General features: G+C 48.4%; 1 protein-coding gene across 5 annotated transcripts in view; it reads right to left on the bottom strand.

Annotated features, from left to right (window-relative positions):
• KMT5C (lysine methyltransferase 5C) overlaps positions 1-26,770 on the bottom strand; it is a 207,753-nt gene that overhangs the window by 101,963 nt on the left and 79,020 nt on the right. For all 5 annotated transcript variants that reach the window (XM_086930292.1, XM_086930290.1, XM_086930294.1 and 2 more), the window contains exons 4-5: positions 24,159-24,268; positions 17,001-17,164 (exon numbers count right to left, since the gene is read on the bottom strand). In XM_086930292.1, the coding sequence (XP_086786418.1) occupies positions 17,001-17,164; positions 24,159-24,268 (274 nt within the window). The remainder of the gene's footprint in view (positions 1-17,000; positions 17,165-24,158; positions 24,269-26,770) is intronic.

Genomic DNA, 26,770 nt, shown 5'->3' on the forward strand with positions numbered 1-26,770 from the left:
GTATGATCTCACATTTGGGGAGCTACAAAGACAGAGGTCAAATGTCAGGCTATGTCTTAAGACAAACTCCTGCTTATGTGTTTATTAACCTGGCGATTGGGGCTTGCAAACTCCTCTCACTTTGTAGTCCGTGAAAGTAAAGTGGACGATGGGACAATCTTCCTGGGTGTAGGAAGCTGGCTCTTTGCACTATATATATCTAATTTCGATAAATCAGATAAAGAGTCCATGGGCTCCCTTATAAGTAGGCAGGGGCTTGCTCTAGCAATCCCAGGGTGTTTTTTTAGGGAGTAGTGTGGTGAAGCAGTCTTAGGCTTTTCAAAGGGGAGTGGTAGACATTCACAAATACACAAATAGTCAAGAAGTGAGGCATGACAATAAGGAGATCCACACCAATGTGTAAAAAATAACACATATCTTTATACATATCTAGGCACCAGAAGTAATTTGTTCAGGTAAGTACTTTTACAAAAGAAATACTTTTGCCTTTAGAAAGTCGAATCGTGCAATTTTCAGAAGCTGCAATGTTATCCAATGGGAGGAAAAGAAATGTGGTATTCAGGTAGCGTACAGGGATTCATGGCACCAGTCTCCAGGAGTTAAGGTGAGTAGTGGGCAAGGTCCAAGGCAGCACCAGCAGCACTAGGGCGGCCAGGTGCAGGGGTGCAAAACAGTATGGGGAGTCCAATGTTATTCTATGGAGATCGGTCTTCGAGTAAAGAGGCTGCAGGTTCTGAATGGGAGGGCAGGCGTGTTGAACCAACAGAGGGGCTCAGGCCTCACGGTGCTCAGGGGTGTAAGGACACCTTTGGGACTTCATTTTTCACGGCCCAGGGGTAACTGGCGCAGAGGTGTCTTTAGGCTTCAGGTTTGCCTTACCGGGAGCAATCTCGGCAAAGGAGGCCTGCGTGCAGAGACTGAAGGTGACGTCCGAGACTTCACTGGGGGGTGAAACCACGGTGGACTGTTTCTGGGTTCTGGGGGGACCACGAGAACACCGTTGGCACACTTCAACTTTGGCTTGGGGCGACAGGTGCAGTATTCAAGCATAGGGTTTCTGAAGCCACAAAGTCCTCTCAGGGGTTTTTGGGTGCCTGCAGGATGCAGGGAGGCAGGTCTGCTACTTCTCAGGAGTTCTTGGTTACTGGTTAAAAAGCTGGCAGGAGTCCCGCGCTTTGGGGACGCAGCAGCTGCAGGACAAGTAGTCTCTTGGCACAATCGTCAAAGTCAGCAGATAGGCCGGCAAAGATTAGGCCGGCAAAGATTAGGCCGGCAAAGATCACGCCGTCAGTGGCAGGGGATTCAGTTCTTGCTCTCTGAGACTCTTCACATCTGTCTTCTTTCAGATCAGCAGGATCTGTTTCTCGGGTTCTAGGGACTCCCCTACATAATGAATTTCGGGGCATTGGGGGAGTGTCTGGTAGAAGCCAATGGGCTACACCACTCTATATGATCACTTCCTTTGGGATGTGGGAATCTCCCTGTTCCAGAATTCCTAAGCTTGCCATCTCAAAGATATTCAATCAATCAAGAGTTTATTTAACGTGGTTAGTCACCCATAATTGTCTCAAGGCGCTGAGTGTGGAGGCGGGGGCTGCTGATCTGTCTGGGGGCACAAAGGTTCAGATGAAGAGCCAGGTCTTGAGATCTTTCCCGAACTGGGTTAGCGACGGGGATTGTCTGAGGTGGAGAGTTCCAGATCTTGGCGGCAAGATACGACAAGGATCTTCCTCCGGCTCTGGTATTCTGGATGTGTGAAACAGAGGCCAAGGGCAGTTGGGCGGAGCGAAGGTGTCTGGCGGGTAAGTGAAATGAGAGGCAGTGGCTCAGATTTGCTAGTCCTGCGTCGTGTAGGGCTTTGCAGGCATGTGAGAGGAGCTTGAAGATGATTCTTTTGTAGACGGGGAGCCAGTGGAGTTCTTGAAGGAATACGGTAATGTGGCAGCAGCGGGGGATGTTGCGGACAAGTCTGGCTGCGGCGTTTTGAATGTTCTGTAGTTTCCTGAGGAGTTTGCGTGTAACGCTGGCATAGAGTGTGCTGCCGTAATCGAGTCTGCTGGTGAGGAGTGCAGGTGTGACTATCTTCCTGGATTAGGTGGGGATCCATCTGAATGTCTTTCAAAGCAGGCGGAGTTATGGAAGCATAATGAGGATATGGCGTTGATCTCCCGGTTCAATGTGAGCGAGAAGTCCAGTATGATGCTGAGGTAACGTGCGTAGTCCATGGGGGTGGGAGTTCCCAATGCAGCGATCTACCAGCAGTCGTTCCACGCATGAGCGGTACGTCCTAAGATGAGTACTTCGGTCTTGTCCAAGTAGAGTTTAAGGGAACTATCTTTCATCCAGGTGACAACGGCCTTCATCCCGCTGTAGAAGTTTACTTCTGGTGGCTGTGGGTTTGTTGGTGAAGTAGAGGATCAGCTGTGTGTCGTTGGCGTAGGAGACGATGTTGAGACTGTGGTTTCGACCATGGCAGCAAGGGGGGCCATGTAGAAGTTGAAGGCAGTGGGGCTCAGGGAGTAAGTAGACTGAATCATCGTGTTCAGCCGGTAAGGAAGAGTGGATACAGTCCAGGGCCTTCTCACAGTTGCGTCTCATGATTAGGGTGTGTGGGAGACAGTATTGAAGGAGGCCTAGTGGTCCAGAGGGATGAAGACTGCGGTTTTGCCTTGATCGAGGAGGGGACAGATGCAGTTGGTGGCAGCACGACGTGCGGTCTTGGTGTTGTGGTTGTCCTGGAAGCCAGATTGGGAGATGTTCTGGACGTGGTTCAATTCAATGAACTCGGAGAGTTGGGCCTTGATGGCCATCTGACCTTGGTTGGGAGCAGGAGCAGGAAGATGAGTCTGAAGTTCTTGAGGTCCGTCAGGTCAGTGGATGGCTTCTTCAGCAGGGGGTTGATCTCGGTGTGCTTTCAGTCTAGCCTTTGCGTAGTGTCACTTTTATGCAAAATTCCTTGATTGTAGCACATCCCCAAGCACAGTGTATATACTTGGCTGCTTCCATCTCTCAGGACTTGCAGCTCTAGTTGGGTCTTAGTCCCCCAGGACTTGCAGCTCTAGTTGGGTCTTAGTCCCCATTTTTGCTTTGCTAGTGGTGAATAGTACACTCTAAGGATGTATCTAAGTTGTATTAAGTGCAGTCTGCTTCTAAGCATGAGTCTGTCCATCTGAGTGCTAGAATATGCACACATTTAATCAGTGAGGGGAGACTCCAAGTCAGAGTACCAGCCTGCTCTGGTCAGACTTTCCCATTCCCCCCCGGATCTTGGTAAAACATGGTGATGGGTTTCCAGGTGGTTTCAACTGTGATCATCCTTTCAAGTTGTTAAATCAATAAGGTTCCTAGGGAGATCTGTGTAATTTGTTAATTAGTTGTAGTCTGTGATGTTGAAATTTGTCCAATGGAGTTAGATTAGTGTATGCCTGGAGGTTAGCTATAGTTTTGAAGGTATTATTAAATTGACGATCTACCCATATAATAAAGTTAAGCTTTTGCAGCTGCGAGTACTACAGTTATAGGCAAATCAAAAATAGACAAGCACAACTGTCAACCTGCATCTAAAATGTATGCTCTTCCTGCCCAAACTGGAACACTTTTTAAACTACCAAACAATTACACCAAACCAAATAAATGCACTTCTTTGAATAGAGTTCAACTTGCATTCCAAGTTTGGTGTAATTCTGTACAACCTTTCTTACAGAATTAAGAGGCAAAGAATCAAATGGGATATAATAGGGAACATCAATTTAAGGAGCCCCATCCTCCTCCCGTTCTCTTATCCCCAGCTCTCTGGATCTCATGAAACTTGCCATGAGGACCCCAACTATCTTTTTTTCTTCTTTTTTTAACTTTCAGGTAGATTTGAAGAGCTCCAAAGTTATTAAGAAAACAAAAAACTGCCTTTTCAAATGAAACTCTGGCCTACCCATTACTAAATGTGCACTACTGACACCTGTGTAATTTAAATATGTACATGTAGAAAACAAGCAATTTTTTGTTGAGCTAATCGTGTTAGCCTAACTACATACTTACTTGACTATGTAGTTCAACTGATTTAATGGCATACAATATAGAGGAGCGCTATAGGTTGATGTTAGGGATGCTTTATGTTAGGGGTACACTTGCAACAACACAGAGGGCATATGGTGCTTCTGGTACTCTGTGTGTATCTGCAGAGAAAATTGCTCTGCAGGTTAAGTTAATAATGGAAAGGGATTTAGACCTGGTTATTGTGAGGTACATGAAAAAGCAGAGGTCTGGCCAAAGCCTCTTCCAAACTCAAATAGGGAAGATAGCATAAGATATGATTACCCTCTTGGCCCTTCCACCTGGATGCCCTTTTAAAAGGATTTAAGTAGGGTCATAGCAAAGAAGGAAGAGCAAACAACGAAAGATGGAAGAAGCAAGGAAAAGTGGCTCGGTAGAATCGAAGAACAGGATCAAGTATGGCCATGTTCAACTTCACCGACTCCATTCAGGATGGGGAAATACCCTGTGAACTGAGGGTTCAACAAAACAAATTTATGACATCAAGCATATAAAATAGCACGCCTCTTGGGTAAGGACCAGGGTCTGAGCTTTTGTTAGGAATTAGAAAAATTAAAACATTTGGCACTCCTCAGAGAATATTTGTATTCAAAACTTGCATTTAAGCCTTGATTCTGCAAGGAAACGCAGAGAGGAGAGGATTTTGGACAAAGGCAACACTCTGATCTCCGTAAAAGGAAAATGCTACTTACCAGTATGCATCTGTTCTTGGAATGTAGAGCTGCAGAATGGTACACTTAGCAATAGATCGCTACCTGGTGTTGGGCTCGGATGATTGCAGGTTGTCGTCTTCTTGGAATAAGTCTTTGTAGTCACGAGATAGGTGACTCCTCACTTGGACAATACTGCGCATAGTCATCGACTCCATCCTCAGATTGTTTTTCGCCATGATGAGAAATGGAGTTAGTAGAAGTAAAGAGAAAGGATGTCCATGCATGTGCATCTAAGTAAGATGAGTACTGGAACGGATACAAGTCCCGGGGAGGCGGGAGGGCGTGTACGATTCTGCAGCTCTACATGCCAAGAACAGATGCATACAGGTAAGTAGCATTTTCCGTTCGAGGCATATGAGCTGCAGGCCGTACACTTAGCATCGATTGTGCAGCAGTGTCTCCCTTAGCGGTGGTCGTTTGTATCCCTTGCATCATACTGAAATAGTGTTTTAAGAAAAGCTTGGCCTACTGCAGCTTGCTGCTTGGCTTGCACATCAACACAATAGTGTTTAGTGAAGGTGTGTATTGTAGACCATGTTGCTGCCTTGCATATGTCCTCTAGTGGTATATTTCCTAAGAAAGACATAGAGGATCCTAGTTTGCGAGTGGAGTCCACCTGGCAATTCCTCCTTTAGAGATGGGATTGCCCTTGTGTGAGGGAGAGAAAGATACAAATAGTTGTTTTGTCTTTCTGAAGGATTTAGTCCTGTCTGTGTAGTATAAAGGAGGAGTTTGTAAAGCGCCTGGTGACGCCATCCCGGCGTGTCCCCGCGCTGTGGAGAGAGTAGCAGGACGGAGGGCAAAATTATAGGGTGTACAGGTAGGTTTTTAAGAGTTTCCTGAAAATAGTTTCTGTTCCAGCTAGTCTGATATTCATGGGAAAAAGAGCTCTTCTAACATCTGAGGTGTGTAAAGCCCTTTCTGCAACAGAGTCCTGTTTTTGAAAAAACACTGGTAACTCTACTGATTGGTTAAGGTGAAAAGGGGTAATGACTTTTGGCAGGAATTTAGGATTAGGCCTAAGACCACTTTGTTAGGATGTATCTGAAAAAATGGCTCTTGTATTGTGAATGCTTGTATTTCACTAACAATTCTAAGAGAGGTGATGGCAACAAGGTAAGCAGTTTTCCATGTTAGGAATTGCAACTCACACTTGTGTAAAGGCTCGAAAGGGGGTCCCATAAGTCTTGTAAGGACCACGTTTAGGTTCCATACTGGAGCAGGTGGTAACTTAGGTGGGATTATTCGTTTTAATCCTTCCATAAATGATTTGATTGCAGGTACTCTACATAGAGATAGATGTTGCCTATTCTGTAAATAGGCTGCAATTGCTGCCAGATTAAGGCGTACGGAAGAGTAAGCCAAATTGGACCTTTGTAGGTGTAGAAGGTAGCAAATAATATTTTGGATGGAAACATCCAGTGGCTCAATGTGATTATTGTTACAATATATTGCAAATGTTTTCCACTTAGCGGCATAACATGCTCTGGTAGTGGGTCTTCTTTTTTCGTTAATTATGTTCATACAGTCTGGTGGTAGGTTTAAGTAACCGAACTCTAACCCTTCAGGAGCCAGATCGCCAAATTCAGTTGGCTTGGTTCTGGGTGTCTTATTTCTCCATGGTTCTGTGTTAACAGGGATGACGTGAGCCGTAATTTCTGATGTGGAGCCAGTGAGAGATCTGGTAGTGTGGTGAACCACAGCTGACGTGCCCATGTGGGAGCCACTAGTATTAGTTTGAGAGACTGTTGTCTGAGCTTGCGTACTACTAGTGGAATAAGTGGGAGAGGTGGAAAAGCGTACTCAAATCTGCCTGACCAGTTCATCCATATCGCATTCTCCTCTGACCGTGGGTGTGGAAACCTGGCGGCGAAGGTTGGGCATTTTGCATTTTCGTGGGTGGCAAACAGATTCATCTGTGGATGCCCCCACCTTTGGAAGAATGGTTGAAGTACTTGTGGGTGTATCTCCCATTTGTGAATCTGTTGTGACTGACGACTCAACAAATCTGCTATCTGATTGTGAATTCCTGGAAGGTGTTCTACTGTCAGGTGTATGTTTTGAGGAATGGCCCATCTCCAAATGTTCTGTGCAAGCTGTGACAGTTGTAGAGAGTGTTTCTACCCCTGTTGAACAAGTTACTTACCTTCGGTAACGATATATCTGTAAGAAACATTAGTTAGTGTTAGATTCCTTACCTTAGAATATCCCCAGGCGTCAGTCTGGATCCGGAAACTTTTGCGTAGCAGTACCCCTGCGCGTCGGTAGGCGTCGTCTGCAGGCGTCCCCTGCGGCTCCGCGTCCGTCGTTGGCGTCGTGCGCCGTGATGACGTCGCTGGAGTATATAGACGCCGCCTCCGCGCGCTGACGTCAGTTCTTTGCACACAGCTTTTCCGCGCCAGGAGACGCAGAGCCATGAGAGAACCAACACTGGTGCCATGTAAAACTAGGGCCCTGAAAGGGATGACCTTAACCCTAGGTATCAGTTCGCAGAACGGGGAGGATGGGTGGGTTCGGTAAGGAATCTAACACTAACTAATGTTTCTTACAGATATATCGTTACCAAAGGTAAGTAACTTGTTCATCTGAAAGAAACACGTTAGTGTTAGATTCCTTACCTTAGAATACATACCCCAGCAATACCAACCCCGGTGGTGGGTCTGCGAACCAATACAAAACTACACCAGAAAGTCCTGGAGGACAGAACGGCCAAAGAAGCCATCCCTCCGGACTTGACTGTCCAGGCAGTAGTGCCTCGCAAAGGTGTGCAGCGAGGCCCACGTAGCCGCTTGGCAAATGTCCTGCAAGGGGACTCCCCGGCCCAGGGCAGTAGTAGCCGCCGTGGCCCGAGTGGAATGGGCCCTCAGCCCAACAGGAGGCTCCTTCCGAGCCAAAGAGTAGCACGCTTTGATGCAGAGGACGACCCATCGAGAAATGGTTCGTTTACAAACCGCCCGTCCCTTCTTCGCACCCACGTAGCCAACAAACAGTTGGTCATCCACCCGGAACTGGCGTGTGCGATCCATATAGAATGAAAGCGCACGTTTTGGGTCCAGACGATGGAGCCGCTCTTCATCCTTTGAAGGATGCGGAGGCGGGAAGAAGGAAGGGAGGGTGATGGACTGCCCGATGTGAAAGGCCGAAACAACCTTGGGCAGGAAAGAAGGTCTAGTCCTCAGAACCACCTTGTCAGGATGAATGGACAGGAAAGGAGGCCGGACAGAAAGAGCCTGGAGCTCACTCACCCTCCTGGCAGAGGTGATGGCAACCAGGAAAGCCGTCTTTAAAGTCAGGAGACGGAGAGGACAAGAATGAAGGGGCTCAAAGGGAGCACACATCAGGAAAGTCAGAACCAAGTTCAAATCCCACTGAGGCATCACAAACGGAACAGGTGGAAACATGTGAGTGATGCCTTTTAAGAGCCGAGTTACAATCGGGGATTTGAACAAAGAAGGCTGATCAGGAAGCCTCAAAAAGGCCGAAAGGGCAGAAAGGTAGCCCTTGATAGTGCCCAGAGCAGAGCCCTGCTGGGCAAGAGAAAGAAGAAACAGAAGAACCTCCGAAAGAGGGGCAGAGAGAGGATCCACAGCCTTTGCTGTGCACCATGCCACAAATCTGTTCCACCGACAGGCGTATACCGACTTAGTGGAGGGACGCCTGGCTGCCAGAATAACATCACAGACTTCAGGAGGCAAGTCAAATGGCCTCAACTGCCGCCGCTCAATCTCCAAGCATGGAGGTGGAGACTGGACAGGTTCGGGTGGAGGACCGTCCCCTGCTGCTGCGACAGAAGGTCCTCCTGAAGGGGCAGGCGGATCGGGGGACCGACCGACATGCTGAGTAGCTCGGGATACCAGTACCTTCGAGCCCAGTCCGGAGCCACAAGGATAACTCGGGCCTGGTCGCGCCTGATCTTCTTCAGCACTCTGGGCAGAAGTGGTATAGGCGGAAAGGCGTATAACAGACCGCAACTCCACTCGCGCCGAAAGGCGTCGCCGTGCGAGTGCCGTCTTGGAAACTCCAACGCGCAGAACTGATGACATTGCGCGTTCTCTTCTGTGGCGAATAGATCTAACCAAGGCTCTCCCCATTGCAGAAAGATGCCTTGCGCCACGTCCGAGTTCAGACGCCATTCGTGATCCATCGAGCACCGACGGCTGAGTTCGTCCGCCCTGGCGTTCAGAGAACCTGCCAGGTGTTGAACCGTCAGAGTCACGCCCTGACGTTCCAGCCATTGCCAGAGGCGCAGAGCCTCCTGGCAAAGGGTCCACGACCCCACTCCGCCCTGTTTGTTGCAGTACCACATGGCGGTGGTGTTGTCGGTGAACACCTGCACTACAATCCCGTTGACAAAGGGGAGGAATGCCTTCAGTGCCAGACGAATCGCCCGCAGCTCCAACAGGTTGATATGGAGCCGGGACTCCGCCGGAGACCAGATGCCTCTGATCTCCGCCTCTCCCAAGTGGCCACCCCAGCCCTGGAGGGACGCGTCCGTCACGACAACGTGCTCCGGTTGGGGAAGGGAGAGGGACTTGCCCCTGACCCAATCGCGGTCCGTAAGCCACCACTGCAGTTGTCTCGCAGTGCCCTCCGAGATCAAGACGTGGTCGGACAAGTTGCCCTGATGCTGGGCCCACTGAAACTTCAGGTCCCACTGCAGAGCCCGCATCCGCCACCGGGCGTGATGCACCAGAAGGATGCAGGAAGCCATCAGTCCCAGCAGCCGCAGCGTCAACCTGACCGAAACTCGGGATAGCGGCTGAAAGATGGGAATCAAAGCCTGAATATCCCGAACCCGCCGTTCCGGAGGATAAACCCGAAACTGCGCCAAGTCCAGAACCGCTCCGATGAAAAGGAGCTTTTGAGAGGGACACAGGTGTGATTTCGGCACATTGATGGAGAACCCCAGGTCGTGCAAGAGGTCTGCCGTCATCTGAAGGTGGTGGACGACTGTCTGGGGCGAGCCCGCCTTCAACAACCAGTCGTCTAGGTAGGGGAAGACTGAAACCCCTAACCTGCGCAGATGGGCTGCGACCACCGCCATCACCTTTGTGAACACCCGTGGGGCGCTGGTAAGGCCGAAGGGGAGCACGATAAACTGAAAGTGCTCCAGGCCTACCGTGAACCGCAGGTAACGCCGGTGGGCCGGCAGGACGGGGATGTGAAAATAGGCGTCCTGCAAGTCCAACGCTACCATCCAGTTTTGCGGGTCTAGAGCAGCCAAGACCTGAGCTAACGTCAACATCTTGAACTTCTCCTTCCGGAGGAAGCCGTTGACGTTCCTTAGATCCAAGATAGGACGTAGGCCCCCCTTGTCCTTCTTGGGCACCAGAAAGTAGTGGGAATAACAACCACGCCCTACTTCTGGCCCAGGAACGCGCTCAATGGCCCCCTTGGCCAAGAGGGCCGTAACTTCCTCCTGCAGAAGTGTCAAGTGGTCCCCCGACACACGGTGGTTCTGCGGTGGCATGGCTGGAGGAGAGGTCTCGAAGGGGAGGGAGTAGCCCCTTCGGACAATTTGCAGCACCCACCTGTCCGAAGTGATTGTGCGCCAGTGAGCGTGGTGATGGCGAACCCTGCCACCCACTGGCGTCACATGGGGCCGAAAGCACGGACTAGGAGTATTTTGGGGTAGATGCTGCGGGGGAGGGTGTGGTCTGACCCCGCCGTTGTCCCCGACCGCCACCACGGCGGTTTCCACGGCCGCCACCGCTTTGAAAGGATTGTTGCGGCGCGTGGCTGGCAGCACGTGTGGGGGCGCCCCTTCCTTGGCCACGAAAGGGGCGAAACGAACCCGGTTGCTGACGCTGGGTCGAGAGACCCAAGGACTTGGCCGTGACCCTGGAGTCCTTGAAGCGTTCCAGCGCGTGGTCCGCCTTGTCACCGAACAGGTGACAGCCATCAAACGGCATGTCCATCAATGTACTCTGGACATCGGCCGAAAAATTGGCGGATCTCAGCCAGGCGTGGCGACGAATCGCCACCGTCGTTGACATAGCTCTGCCCAGCGAGTCGGTCGTATCAAGACCACACCGTATTGAATATTTCGCTGCATCTCGGCCCTCAGCCACAGCCTGACCGAGTTTTGCCCGCACCTCCATGGGGCATTCTGGCAGCAGTTCCGCGACCGTATCCCACACAGAGTGGGTGTAGCGGCCCAAGAGGCAGGCGGTGTTGCAAGACCGCAGGCCCAAACTAATGGACGAGAAGACCTTCTTGCCAAATTGGTCATACCTCTTGGATTCCCGGTCGGGTGGGGCCGACGGGAATGCGGACTGGGAGGTCGAGGCCTGGATCACCAGACTCTCAGGAGTGGGGTGGGTAGACAGGAACTTGGGGTCGTCAGGACAAGGACGGTGGCGCCTGGCCACGTTCCGATCGACAGGCGCACCTGAAGCGGGCCTGGAGCACGTGCCCAACAGAACGTCCGACAAGGCTTCATTAAACGGCAGCAGTGGCTCCTGTGGGCATGACTGCGGTTTGAAGACCTCGGTGAGGATGTTAGGCCTCACGGCCGCGACGGGCAGCTCAAGGTGTAAGGCCTTGGCAGCCCTCATCAGCACCACACAATATGCAGCTCCCTCCACCGATGCCACGGAAGGAGGAGAGATCAAACCAGGGTTAGGAGAGTCGTCCAGACCACTGGCATCCCCCAAGTCACCTGTCCAGTCCGGGTCATACTGGCACTCGCGTGACAGAGGGTCCTCGGACCCCTCCCAACCTCCACCGAACTCTTCATCCTCTCCGTATTCGGAGTCAACGATGTAGACCGGCTCCTCGGGGTTCATGGGCCCCATCGGCGCCGGGACCGGCGTCGTGCGACGCCCGTCCGGCCCCGCATCCGGCGTCGGTGAAGGTAAGGGGACGGCGCCGCCCGGAGCCGCCGTCGGAGCCCCAGTGCCGCCCGAAGCCGGCACCGAGGAACCGGCGTCGCGCGGAGGCGGAGCCGCGGGCAACCCTGATGGAATCGGCGCCGGGTTGGATGGGCGTCCATCCGGCGTCGACCCCGAAGGCCCTAGCGGCGCCGGGATCGGCGCCGCCGGAATCGGAGCATCCGACGGCGTCGAGGTAGGGTCAGCAGAACCGCTAGGGCCCCCGGACGGGTTCACTGGGCCCGTAGGCGCCGTGGAACCCGCCGGAGGAGACAGGGCCCTCATGGCCATGAGGAACGCCTCTATCTCCTCAGGCGTCGCACCGTGCCCAGGGACCTGAGGGTATGGGGCAGGCCGCGCCGGCGACTCTCGCGGAGCCGCGGGGTTGGGGTCACCCGAACCCCCGGCCGCATCGCGCGAGCGTCGGGGGGAGTCGGGGGTACGATGAAGACGCCCCGATTTCTTGTGTTTCTTACCTGACGAGGATGACGAGTGGTGTCGACTTCCGGAACGCTCGGCGCGGCCCCGCGACCGCTCCCTCGAACGCGCTCTCGACCTCCGGCCGGACCGGGACCGCTCCCGGTCCAGACGTGGGGCCGACACCCGGAGCTCCAGTAGCTTGCGGGAACGCTCCCGTCTAGCTTTGCTGGTGAGGGCCCGGCAGTCGACGCAGGAGTCCACGTCGTGGTCGGGGCCCAGACACCGGAGACAGAGGCGGTGATGGTCTGTGACCGACATCGTGCGCTCACAGTCATCACAGTGCTTGAACCCAGGCATCCTAACAGGCACAAAGTGACAATAATTCGAAAAAACTTGGTCAAAGACCGGAGTACTGCTCTTCAGATCTGCGTCCACTGGCGCGGAAAAAAGAAGAACTGACGTCAGCGCGCGGAGGCGGCGTCTATATACTCCAGCGACGTCATCACGGCGCACGACGCCAACGACGGACGCGGAGCCGCAGGGGACGCCTGCAGACGACGCCTACCGACGCGCAGGGGTACTGCTACGCAAAAGTTTCCGGATCCAGACTGACGCCTGGGGATATTCTAAGGTAAGGAATCTAACACTAACGTGTATCTTTCAGATTTTGTATATAATACATGGCAGTCATAGTGTCCGTCCGGATTAGGACAGCTTTGTTTCGTACTTGTACTTGAAACGTTTTGAGTGCTAGAAAAATTGCTAGCAGCTCTAGATGGTTGATATGGAACTGTCTCTGTTGGTTGTTCCATTGGCCTTGTGTAGTACATTGCAAGAGATGGGCTCCCATCTTGTGAGGGATGCATCTGTTGTGAGCCCTATCTGTGGAACAGGGACTAAGAACGACCGTTCCTTTGTCAGGTTTTTGGTGTTCCACCATTGCAGAGAGCGATATGTACGGCAGTCTACCAACACCAGGTCTGTGAGCTGACCTTGAGCCTGATTCCACTGTTGTGCTAGACATTCTTGTAATGGGCGCATTTGCAGTCTAGCGTGAGGAACTATGAAGATGCAAGACGTCATCATGCCTATTAGTCTCATGAACACTCTGGCTTGGAGAGACTGCTGGTGTAGAAAAAGGGAGACTAAAGTCTGAATGCTCTGTATCCTGGCTTGACTGGGAAACGCTACAGCTGTAGATGTGTCTATGGTAGCTCCTTGATATTGATGAACGTGCGAAGGCTCTAGGTGCGACTTGGTGTCGTTTATTGTAAACCCTAAGTCGTGCAATGTCTGAATTGTTTGTTTTGTGTGTTGTACACACTGGTTGAACGATTTTGCTTTTATGAGCCAATCGTCGAGGTAAGGTAAGACATGTATCTGTTGTCTTCGGAGATGTGCTGCTACTACTACTGCTAAGCACTTTGTAAACACTCGTGGTGCTGTTGTGACCCCGAATTGAAGGACATTGAATTGATAGTGCTGTCCTTGTATGACAAACCGTAGATACTTCCTGTGCGCACGATGTATAGGAACATGAAAATAGGCTTCCTTTAGGTCTAGTGTTGATAGAAAGTCTCCCTGTTGTAGTAGTGGGAGTACTTGTTGTAGAGTGATCATGTGAAAATGATCTGATTGTATGTAATGGTTGAGGGGCCCGAGGACGAGAATTGGTCTTAGTGTCCCGTCCTTTTTGGGAATTAGGAAGTACAGGGAGTAAACTCCTGTTCCCCGTTCCTCTAAAGGAACTACTTGAATAGCATCCTTTTGTAGAAGTGCTAGAACTTCCTGTTGAAGCAGAGTTATATGTTCTGTGGACATTGGACACTGCCTGGGTGGTATGTTTGGGGGTTCGCTGTACGTTCTAGGCAGTAGCCATGTTGGATAATCTGTCTTACCCACCTGTCTGTTGTGATGGAATTCCAGACAGGTAGGAACTGTGATAATCTGCCCCCACAGGAGTGGAATGCTGTAGGGTAGGCAGTGGGAAGTCACTGTTTGGGAGTGGAAGAGGAGCGGTTGTTGTTATTACCTCTACCTCTTCCCTTATTATTGTTGCCTCTGTATCCTCCTCTAAAGTAGCCTTTGTTAGAGGAGGTCTGTGTGTGAGTCTTAAAAGATGATGTTGTGTCTGCTCCGGTCTGTTTGGAGCCTCCTCTATAAAAGGAGCGGCGAAAAGAACTTCTAGTCTGTGTGGATTGTAATGCACCCATAGACTTAGCTGTGTCCGTGTCTTTCTTCATCTTTACTAGTGTGATGTCTACTTCCGGTCCGAACAACTGTTTCTGATTGAAGGGCTGGTTCAAGATGGTAGTCTGAACCTCTGGTTTGAAACCAGAAATGCGTAACCATGCATGACGTCTGAGTATGACACCAGTGTTGACTGCTCTTGATGCGGTGTCCGCTACATCTAGTGCACATTTAATTGAGGCATTGGATATATATTTGCCTTCTTGTAAGAGCTCTGCTGCCTGATCTTTGTATTGATCTGGGAGGTGCTCTGAGTTTTTCTAGCTGGTCGTAGTGCTCCCTGTCATAGCGTGAGAGTAAGGCTTGTGTGTTTGCTATGCGCCATATGTTTGTTGCCTGCGCAGCAATCAGTTTCCCTGACGCATCAATAACTTTAGATTCTTTGTCAGGCGGGGCGTGTCACCAGAGGCTGGGAATTGGCTCTTTTACGTGCATTAGACACTACCAAAGAGTCTAGTGGCAGATGTCCCTTAATATAGACTGGATCAGATGGTGCTAGTCTATACTTTTTTTCTATTCTGGAATTCAACACCCTACATCATACCGGATCTTTAAATAAGTCTGGAGCATGTTTAATGACAGATTTGATCATGGGTAGTATTTGTGTAGACCTTTGTGACTGCTCAAAAGTGTCCAGTAAAAAATCCCCATCAATGGCATCAGAGTGCATTGGAACTCCATGGTAAAGGGCAGCTCTACTTAAAAGATGATTAAACCCAATACTATCTTCTGGAGGGGAAGGTTTTGTTGGGTAGTACTGAGGATCAGGAATGTCTGGCACATTGTGTGGTGGAAAACCATATATGCCGTCATCCTTAGGATATTCTGGATTGACATCCTCATCTAAAGGGTATGCGTGTGGCTCTGGTACGTCATTCCCCCCACCTAGATCATACTCCTCGTCAGTGTGGTGTGATGATGCAGGAGATTGAACAGGAGAAGCTATAGGTTCAATATAAGGAGGGATAGGAGAGGAAGAAGGTGAAGGAGAGGAAGGGTGCATTGGAGAAGTTGCACAATCCTGCTTTTTGGCAGGACCACAGGTGAACGTGGTGTGTATGCTGGTCTTTTCTTGTAAGGAATTGCATCCACATGTCCAGTTTTTGGGTTGATATGGACCTTTTTCTGTTTAGGATCTGGTCTAAACAGTTCTTTCTCTTCTATAGTCTTTTTCGGCGTCTATTTTTTCAGTGTCAATAGTGGTTGTTTAGTGTTCTTTGCTTTAGGAGGAGTTATCGAGTCCTGTGGCAAATCCTTCGGTGCCGAAGGTGGTTTCCGCTTGGTAGGCTTGTTAGAGGGTTTAGGAGTCTCTGTATCAGGCCTTGGAGTCTTTGGTACCGATGTTGGAGATTTCGGCGTGGAGACAGGTTTTGTTGGGTCTGCGGCGCCGAACTCTGGCTTTCCATCTTTATTTTCAGAACCGGAAGGTTTTAGAGTTGAAGCTTTCGGTTTTGGTCCAGTTTTTGGCTTCGGCGCCGATGTATCTTTTGGTGTGGGTGCCGAAGGGTCTTTGTCTTTGGGCACCGAAGGGCGTTTTGGCTTCGGTGTCTTAGAGTCCTTCGGTGTCGAAGGATGTTTCGGTGCCAATAGAGGAGGTGGAATTGGCACATGTTGTTTTTTTGGTGCCGAGGAACCGGAAGGCGTAGTCTTTTTCCTCGAAGCCGAGCCCGAAGGCGGGGCGTCAGAGGGTAGATTTCGGTCTTGACTGGGCCCCATGGGCGGAGTGCCGACCGCTGCCTTAGGCTTGGGTAGTGTATGTTGTGCAGGGGCAGGGGTACTCACGGGCTGTCAAGATGGAATCGAGACGTCAGAGTCCTCTGCCCCAATATATGATCTGGAGATCAGGCGAGTCTTCCTCGGCGACGAGTGGAACCTCGTCCTCGGAGATATCTTCGAGTGGATCTTCGTCCCCGGAGACGTCCTCTCCGACGATCTCCTACTCAAAGATGGCCTCCGGTGCTGGCGCTGATCTCATTTCGTGTCGACGGGGCCTCCGATCCCGAATGGTCTTCTTCGATCGGAAGGAGGCGCAGGCTGTGCAGGTCGACTCGTTGTGTTCCGGTGATAGACAGAGGTTGCAGACCTCGTGATGGTCACTATGAGGGAATTTTGCTCAACATACCAGGCATCTCTTGAATGGAGTTCTGTCCATGAGGCATAGGCCGAACGGCGCCGATTGGCCCAACGGCCCGCGTCGACGCACCGGAATGTAGCTGGTGATGTCGAAAAAGTCTATTCGATATCGAAAAAGTTTATATAAAGTTTCACGCTTCGAAGTTGCTGAAAAAGTCTTTTCCAGCCGGAGCGGAAAACTTTCATCCGAACCCAGTGGCGGAAAAAAACAATCTGAGAATGGAGTCGATGACCATGCGCAGTATTGTCCAAGGGAGGAGTCACCTATCTTGTGACTACAAAGACTTCTTCCAAGAAGATAACAACCTGCAATCATCCGAGCCCAACACCAGGTGGCGATCTATTGCTAAGTGTACGATCTGCAGCTCATATGCCTCGAACATAGCTTTTCAGCAGAGCGGAGGTCTGGATGTTGTTAGAAACTCATATCATTCAGTTCACCCGATTTTATTCTGCACCTCCCCTAATGGGACCTTGGTCAATACAAACGCAGGTGAGGGTGGAGAGACTAAGAAAAGAAGAGATAAATAAGAAAACATGAGTCCAACAGTTGGCAACTCACCATGGTTAATGAAGGCAGCCGGGCCCAGCCATAGTTGAGCGCATTTTTTGCGTGTGGAGTACATGATGCTGAAGTCATTGTCACCAAATCGCAGTAGGCGCTCGTCTGCCTTGGTCAGCTCAGCAATACAGCCCACCAGCATCTCAATCTTATCGTTCTTCTCCCTACAGAGGATAGGAGAATAATAAAAAAAGACAGAGGGCTAAGGACTAAACTATTAATTTTATGTTTTAACATTTAAAATCTAAAGACAGATCACTTTTACTTGAGCGAACCAAGATCTCATGTGCAGATAAAATGTTCCTGAGAGCTCTACACGGTGCAGAGAATTGTGTTTACCATTTTCAAGCACCTGTGAGCACCACACAATTTCCATGATGAAAAATCTCTTTAGTTGTTTTTAAGCATTTAAAAATTGCAAACCCTTCCAGATAAAACTTTTTTTTTGTTGAAAGCCTATGAACGAGAGCAAAGGGCAAGATATACTAATATCCAGTCACAAAATACTGGTTCCACACTTCAACCAGTGAAATGTTTTAAGAACTTAACTACGTAGTAATATGTAGGTTAAAAAAAAACATAAATCAGATTAGTGGGGAGGTCGGAATACAACTTACCTAATGGATAATGATATGGTAGGTGGAAAATTGGAACTAACTAAAATTGGAGGAAATCACAGGGATGGTGGGCTGCTGGGGTCAGCCGCCTGCTATGTCAGTAACTGCTATTTGTAAGCAGCCCATTGTCCTGAAAGAAAATAGGACTGTGTTTAAAAAGGAAAAATATATTTTTTGGGAGTAGGAGTTGGCGCCATCATCAGTCCATTATCAGTTTGCCTCCACTTTCCAGTGTATTATGTACGGCCTGATGCGTTTCGTGGCTTGGAGTGCCACTTCTTCAGAGGCCCATTGTCATATGCGCATGGATTCAGGCTCCTTTATATGCATGCCTTTCATTGGTTCACAGCACCCAGTGGGCAAAGTTCATTTATTTGCTTATTTAATTCAGGCGGCATGCTGGGACATGTAGGCAGTCCTTTTAGCAACATTATTTCCTTTGCAGGTTTCAATGCGCAAAGGGATTAAGACATCAATTACATTCCTTCATAGGATCCGGTATCGTGAAGGTAAGACAATCCTTATATCGGCAAGCCATGCTGTAAAATTAGATTGGAATCCGTTTCCCTCTACAGCCTCTTAAAGGTTAAAAGATGGCGCACTCAACAGCTTGCCTGGCAACAGACTTCCATTATCAGCTTGCCTCCACTTTGGCTTGGAGTGCCACTTCTTCAGAGGGCCATTGTCATTTGCGCACAGAATCAGGCTCCAAGCACAAACACTGTGGATGCAATCGGTGTGGCACTTTCCTTGCCGTTTGGGACAGGATTTTGTTTGATATTGGGAGGCTTCTGCGCCACCAGCACACAAAGGCAGGATACCGAATTAATAACCAATCTGAATCCCATTTTACAAATCAGAAGACATTTCAGACTCCTAAAATGGGTTTCGTACATATGAAAAAGCTTTATAATGGCTGCAAATGCCAGAGTGTTTGCAACTGTTAAATGCATTGTATGTTTACTCCATAATCATACAATCACTAGAAAGGGGGCTGCCTCTAACTCTTCTAAGCCCAGCGAAAGCCTGCCAAACAATACCATCTATACTACCAGACCACTTCAGAACTGTAGCATTATCCCCACTGAACCTAGAAACCTACTATACTCTTGTCTACTTCACATTATTTACAGCCTGTTTTAGATTCGGTTGTTTTTCAAATCCTCTTTTCAGTCAAATGCTCTACATGACAAATTTTGGCTTATTTGCCACGTTTTTAAAACCACAATTTTTTATAAGTTATCTTTTATGCACTTTTTTGCTCAACGAAAAATTTATGTGAAAAAGTGTTCCTGGGATATTCTACTTTTTATGGTTATGAGAGAACGCTCCAATATGGAGAATATTTTTTGCTTCTTTTGAACATGTCCAACTCAGCCCTCATGCAAACCTCCGTCTTTATCCTTTTATCACCTATAGTGCATCCTCTAAATGAAAGCAAGTACTGTGCTTACTTCCGACGTCATGTGATCTGCGAGTTACAATGGTGAAAAGTGGCATGGCCAAAATAGGCTGTTCCTCCTTCTCAGGTGGCTAAATTGATCCTTAAATATCATAACTGTATTACGGATCATTTACATTGTCTAGTCAAAGCAAAGGTGTGGCATTCAGTGCTACATGCCACACCACTTTTTCCTCCTTGGGGATTTCAATATCCATCTGGATTGCAGGGATGCTTGGGAAATTCAGGAGTTCCATGACTCCCTGAGCCTCGCGCCGCTCACTGAATGGGTCGGCTCCCCCACGCACTGTGGAGGTCAAATTCTTGACCCGATATGCTCCAATTTCCCCATTACTGTCAAAGCTCCTCTCCTGGTATCCTGGACCGATCACTTTTTGATCCACTTTTCTTGGACCATCGATAGGAACCACTCACTAGCCCGCCCTGTCAAGGTAGCCCCTCCCCCAAAATTGATCCTATCTCCTTTAGACTGGTCTTGGCTGAGACACAGCCAGCCTTCGCTAAGGACCTGGAGGGAGTCCTTGATAGTTTCACCAGCTGCATTTCGCAGGCGGTTGACCTCCTGTCTCCATCATCACCGCACAGGCGAACCAGGGATTCTCTTTCAAAACTATGGTTCTCCAGTGAGCTCCTAGTTCAGACACAATATTGTAAAAAAAAATGGAGCGTTGTTGGAGACAGGTGTATTGCCCATTGGCCAAGTTGGCGGTTAGGAAAGCTTGGAAAACATATAATGGTTCTATATCGCACGCCAAGAACCTCTCCTATACCGAGCACATCGCTCTCTCCAGAAACAATGCCAGGGAAATCTTTTCCAAATTGTGGAGCTTCCTAGCCCCGAGCTCAGAGACCATCACGCTTCCTACCTGGTGCGAGAAACTTTAGTTTCTTTATTGGCAAGACCCAGAATCTCCAGGTGAATTTTAATACTGGCACAAACCACATGGTAGGGAACCTGTTACCAACAGGGCCGACATCTACCTCTCTTCCATCACCTTCTCTGGTGGCCTTTTCACCTATTGCTCGACCTGACTCCCTGATGGTTCTCAAGTCCTTGAAATCAGGTCCCCGTCCAACCCCTGCCTGGCCAGGCTGTTGGCTTCAGTGCAGACACAGTGAACCCAGAGGTTAAAAGTCTAATCAATCTGTCTCTGTTCCTCTAGCTTGGAAACAGGCCAAACTTCTGCCTCTTCTGAAAATACCCTCTTTGGATCCATCTGTACCTGCTAGTTATCGCCATATATATCTCACCTTCCTGCCGTGGCGAAAGTCTGTGAGAAAGTTGTTAATAAACAGCTTACCAGCTATGTTGAAGGGTTTGGCCTACTCCACCCATCCCAATCTGGCTTCTTAGCCTCATATAGTACTGTAACGGCCCTTGTCGATATCTGAGGCCATTCGTGAAGGTCTGGATTCTGGTGGCATGGCGGCTCTGATTTTGTTAGACCTCTCTGTAGCGTTCAATACTGTGCCTCACTCTTTGTTCTTACCCGCCTCTTAGACATTGGTATCTCAGGGTCTGCTTGGAACTAGCTGAAGTTGATCCTAGAGGGCAGAAAGCAACAAGTTATGCTCCCCAGTCCTAGTCTACCCCTCAAAGTGTGACCACAGGAGCGCCTCAGAGGTCTACTTTGAGCCCCCTCCTTTTTAATATATATGTCACCCCGTTGGTTCAGCTGGCGGCGGAGCTTGGTGCCAAGATGATCGCATATGCTGATGATACCCAGCTCCTATTTACATGGAACAAAACTGATCTATCCACCTCACGTGCCAGAACATACTTAACGGTCGTTTTCCAATAGCTCCTCTCCACGCAGCTCAAATGCCATAAAGATAAATCAGAAATCCTCTTGTTTGGGACTTTCCCTCCCAAGTTTAGGGAAATCACTTTGGCCGGCTGATTATCCAATACCTAATTCCGTGGGTCAGCCACTAAAAACCTTGGAATTTGGTACGACGAAAATTTACTGTTTACTACACAGATCAAGAAGTTAGCTGGGCAGTGATTTGGCACTCTGAACTCACTCAGAAAAGGTTTCCTCTTCGTCCCTAGGGCAGCCAAGGAAACGGTTACCCGTGCCTTAATCCTTTCACGTATTGATTATGCAAATGCCCTGTACATTGGCCTGCCAGGTTATCTTTTGAAGAGGCTGCAGGTGTTCAGAACGCTGCAGCAAGAACTCTTCCTAATATCCCTGTTAGAGTCAACGTAAGGCAACACCTGTGCGATCTTTACTGGCTAACTGTTGGCTGAAAGAGTAAAATTTAAAGCCCCTATTTTGGCACATTCAGCGCTGTACGGACTTGGCCCAGTCTATCCAAGAAAACGTTTCAGGTTCTACGTCCTTGCGAGACAGCTGCTCTCAGCAGCGGAGCTTCTTGCTGGTATTCCACGTTTTCGCCTCAAGAGAATTGGGGGAAGTTCTCTGGCATACAAGGTAGCTTTGGCCTGAAATTCGCGTCCTCTGAACCTTTGCAGTATCAAGGACTCCAAGCTCTTCAAGAAAAGACTGAAAACTCTGCTTTTCATTTAATTATCCGCTCACTTCTGCCCCTACTTGGTGCGAGCTGGGACACTCTTCGAGTAGCTGTGCGCATTATAAGTGTTAAAAACATAACATAACATGCAAAAGCATTTACAAGAACAAACTCACAATGCTATGAGTCTCTGTGAGACTAACAACCTGAACTGTCCAAGACTTTTTACCATCTCAAGAAGCATATGAAGAAGGACATTTATCTAAGATAAGGTGATTGGAAAAGGTAGCCAAGAGAAAAATAATATTACCACTTTCAGACACAATAAGGAATTACTAGCCAAACCTCTAGAACTTCTGAATTAACACAAACAATTCAGCTTCTAAAAGGTTTGTACACAAAGAAGAAACTCTGACATCTGTAGTCAGAGATCCTTACTCCACAGAACAAAAATCCTGAAATGTAATAAATAACTATGAGGAAGCCCATTATGATGCAGTCTCAAAATTCTCCTCTCTGCAGGGCTATGCCATTTTGCAAGTTTACTGCCTAAAATTTTATAGACATATATTTTTTGGGAGTACCAAAATAGAAAATGTTGCATACTGTGCTTTCTCCACAAAAGCATTCTGTATAATGAAAATTGAATCTGGAAAATGTGTTACTAGAACTCAGCACATCGATGTAGATTTAGAAAATGTATCATTGTGTGGAGCTTGTGTTGGTGACGCTCAGCCTTCACAGTACTGGTACAGTGCAATTGGGTAGACAGAACATAAAAAATAAAAATCAATATTATGATTACAAGGACTGGTCAAAACGTGCACTCTGAAGTCAATGTGTTGTCAGTGAGGTCTTGACATGGTCGTAGGTTTTACACCATTCCTATGATGTGACGAAGCCCACCCATATGTGAGGGAGCATTTCAATTGGGAGAAATGTCGGAAAGCAGGGTGTTAAGATTTTGGCCAGTGGATGGAAGTGCAAGAACTTTCTTTCATATAAATAAGGGAAAATACCCTTTTGTGACCCATACTTTGAAGTTTGTAGGACATTCTGGGTAAGAAAACATGCTTGGATACATACAAGTCACACCACTCTGGATTCTCTCCGTTTCAGAATACGAATGATTGGTAAAGTTCCCTGGTTGAGGCTGACCTAATACCCGAATAGTGCAACTATTGACCATAGCCAGTGGAAGGGAATTCAAATGTACATCATCTCTGCCAGCCCATGTCAAAACTAGCAAAAAAGAAGTTTGAAGAAATGGCTTCACATAGTTTGCTTAGCTACTGAAAAGTACTTGGTTGTGCATTTCCTTTCAAGGATTATAGAGCATTGGATTATATTACACTACATTCCATGTGCATAAAAACATTTCATTATGTTGCAGTAAAATAGTGGTGTATTACAGTGGATTATATCAGGAAACAGTATGCCGCAGCTGATTACCATGCAACCGGTTACTCCATCCTACAGGACACACTTACACAAACTTACAGAGGTCTTCTGGTCAGTCAATCATGGATCTCTTTAGAACGTTACTTTAATTGGTGACTCACTTGATACGAATATCAAAAACTGGCAAGCCAAAGCTCAGAAATTCTCTTGTTTGGCGTGAAGATGTCTAGATCAGTGGGTTCATTTATTTATGCAGTTGCAGATTCAGTCAGAACATGACAAAAAGCTCCTGTCAGCATGCCCCCACTGGGATGGGGTGCTAAGGGTTAAGTTGGTTGTGGGTTGATCTCTGCTGTTAGAACCTTGGATTGCACAAGATTCCTGAATGATGGAAGTCACTGCCTCGGAGCTGCAACTGCGACTCTGCAGTGCAGTAGCCATAAACAGGGACCAGAAAACACAGACTGTTAGCTGAAGTATGTTTAACTGAGACGGAGCAGCATGCTAGGGATATCCGCCAACTTCTCTCTTAAGAGTAGAAGTAAAACTGCAGGAAAGAGCTACTGTTTGGTGGAGTAGAGGCAGTAGGCCATCCTACTTGAGGTCTAGCTAAGCCCTGAGCAATAGTGGTCTTTCAAAGGGATTCTTTTGTTCATGAAAATGTAGGATTCTTCTGGGTCCATGAATATGAGGCATATCTATGTCTATAGCCTAAAAGGACCTACAGCCATTGTGTTTTGTGTAATACACCTTAACAAAGGCCTCATGCTAAGGGTTGGAACATGCACGTGAGACCGTGTTCCTATTCTAAATAAGAGAATAGAGGTTTTTATCAGCAATCTACTTTCTGGGGGAAAAAAAACGTATCCGATGATGGATATGCAAAGGGATGAGGAAAACAGGCAGAGGAGAGAACTGCAGTCTGAAAAGTTTAGAAAAGATCTTAATTATTAACTAAGGGAGCAAAGGTTTATCTTTAAGGTGCAACAATGTAGATGACTTTGCTTATGGGATAAATTATGTCCGCATATGCAACGCCAACCTTCTATTATGCTGTTTTGCTCTCCAACATACTCTTTTATGAAGTGGATAATTGATGATACATTGTGACAACATTAATTCAATAAAATATTGTGTATGTAATGAGATAGCCACTTCTTTCTTACCCATAGTGGCCTATAGAAAAATATAGGAATTTACCATGTCTTCATTGATACCACTTTGGCACCGTTCGTTTCCAATGAGTACCGACTGCAAGGAAGTATCCGAAATCCACTCTCAGGAAGAAATACCCGTAGGTATTTAAAAATCTGTTAAGGAGATAATTAATAGTTACTGTTCACCAGACTTGAAGGAACATGAAAAATATGGCGGCTTACAAAACTGCAAACAGATTCCTTTAAAAACTAAGCTAGACAGATGAGGTCTATGCACCAAGTATCAATGTTTTAGCCCAAAATATTTTGACTAGATGCCAATCATTTTCTATCATCCAGCGAATAAGAGTGACATCACTCTAGAAAACAAGCATTTGCAATGCAATAGGTCTCGCATTAGGAAAGTTTGAGCTATTGGTATTGTAAATGACAAATATTTTATTTGTGTTGGTTTTAAAAATAGCAAAATGAATAGCTTTGTCATTTACAATGCCAATAGTTTTAACTTTCGCAAATGTGACACCTATAGCATTTGTAATGCAATAGGTGCTGTATTTACGTGACTTAGATGTATTGATATTATAAATAATGTCTTTTTTATAATAATTAATACTTAAATTAAGTTATTTTAATTTATAACGGCAATAGCTTTAACTTTTGTAAATAACTTTAGTGAAGATTATGTTCAGTGTATTTTATTGTGACGAAAATCCAAGAACAGAAGTGAAATATTAACATCTTTTTGTGACATTTGTAATAAAGCTTGAAACATTAAGAGAACATATTTGAGCCAGTTGTTGTTGAATGGTTGCACAGATTGACGTGGTGGCGACAAGTGACGTGGTGGCGACAAGTGACGTGGTGGCGACGAGTGATGCTGTGGAGCCCCTGACTGATGCTGTGGAGCCCCTGACTGATGCTGTGGAGCCCCTGACTGATGCTGTGGAGCCCCTGACTGATGCTGTGGAGCCCCTGACTGATGCTGTGGAGCCCCTGACTGATGCTGTGGAGCCCCTGACTGATGCTGTGGAGCCCCTGACTGATGCTGTGGAGCCCCTGACTGATGCTGTGGAGCCCCTGACTGATGCTGTGGAGCCCCTGACTGATGCTGTGGAGCCCCTGACTGATGCTGTGGAGCCCCTGACTGATGCTGTGGAGCCCCTGACTGATGCTGTGGAGCCCCTGACTGATGCTGTGGAGCCCCTGACTGATGCTGTGGAGCCCCTGACTGATGCTGTGGAGCCCCTGACTGATGCTGTGGAGCCCCTGACTGATGCTGTGGTGCCCCTGACTGATGCTGTGTGGTGCCCCTGACTGATGCTGTGTGGTGCCCCTGACTGATGCTGTGGTGCCCCTGACTGATGCTGTGGTGCGGCAGACTGATGTTGTGGTGCCCTGAGTGATTCTGTGTTGGTGCTGAGGGATGCTGTGAGGATGCGACAGATAGATAGATAGTGAGTGCGATAGATAGATGGTGGGTGATGGATAGATAGAGGGCCATAGATAGATAGAGGGAGGACAATAGAGTGAGGGCGATAGATAGATAGATAGTGTGAGTGCGATAGATAGAGTGAGTGCGATCGATTGATAGATAGAGTGATGTTGATAGATCGAGTGAGTGCGATAGATAAACAAATAGGGAGGGCAATAGATAGATGACATATAGAGTGAGGGCGATAGAGCGAGGGCGATAGAGCGAGGGCGATAGAGCGAGGGCGATAGAGCGATAGCTAAATAGAGTGAGGGCGATACATAGAGCGAGGGCGATAAGAGTGAGGTTGATAGAGTGAGGGCGATAGATATATTGATAGATGGTTGTGTGTGTGGGGGGTTGTTTGTGGGGGTGTGGGGGGTGCCTGAGTGTGGGTTGTGTGTGTGGCTGGGGGTGTGTGTGGGTGGGGTTGTGTGTGTGTGTGTGTGGGTGGGGTTGTGTGTGTGTGTGTGGGGTTGTGTGTGTGTGGGGGTGTGTGTGTGGGGTGGGGGGGGGTGTGTGTGGGTGTGTGTGTGTGTGGGGGTGTGTTTGGGGTTGTGTGTGTGGGGTTGTGTGTGTGGTGTGTGTTTGTGGTGTGTGTTTGTGGTGTGTGTTTGTGGTGTGTGTTTGTGGTGTGTGTTTGTGGTGTGTGTGTGTGGTGTGTGTGTGTGGTGTGTGTGTGTGGTGTGTGTGTGGTGTGTGTGGTGTGTGTGTGTGTGTGGTGTGTGTGTGTGTGTGTGGTGTGGTGTGTGTGTGGTGTGGTGTGTGTGTGGTGTGTGTGGGGTTGTGTGTGTGTGGGGTTGTGTGTGTGGGGTTTTGTGTGTGGTTTGTGTGTGGTTTTTGTGTGGGGTTTGTTTGTGGGGGGGTTTGTGTGTGGGGGGTTTGTGTGTGGGGGGTTGTGCGTGGGGGGGGGTTGTGCGTGGGGGGGGTCGTGGGGGGGGGGTGTGCGTGGGGGGGTTGTGCATGGGGGGGTTGTGCATGGGGGGGTTGGTGGGAGCTGTGGCCCGGGCAATATTTCTAAAGAATAATGTAATGTCATTTTAATTTCCTTCCAGTTATTTTGAGAATTTCCCTCTTTTTCTATACCGGTATTTTTTGCTGGCATATTTTTACTGTTCGTGGAGGAAGAAAGAGCTGGCGGGGATGGATGTGTGGGTGCATGTAGGTGAGGAGTGAAGTGGGGA

Source organism: Lissotriton vulgaris, chromosome 7 (assembly GCF_964263255.1).
Source record: "Lissotriton vulgaris chromosome 7, aLisVul1.2, whole genome shotgun sequence".
Classification (NCBI taxonomy): domain Eukaryota; kingdom Metazoa; phylum Chordata; class Amphibia; order Caudata; family Salamandridae; genus Lissotriton; species Lissotriton vulgaris.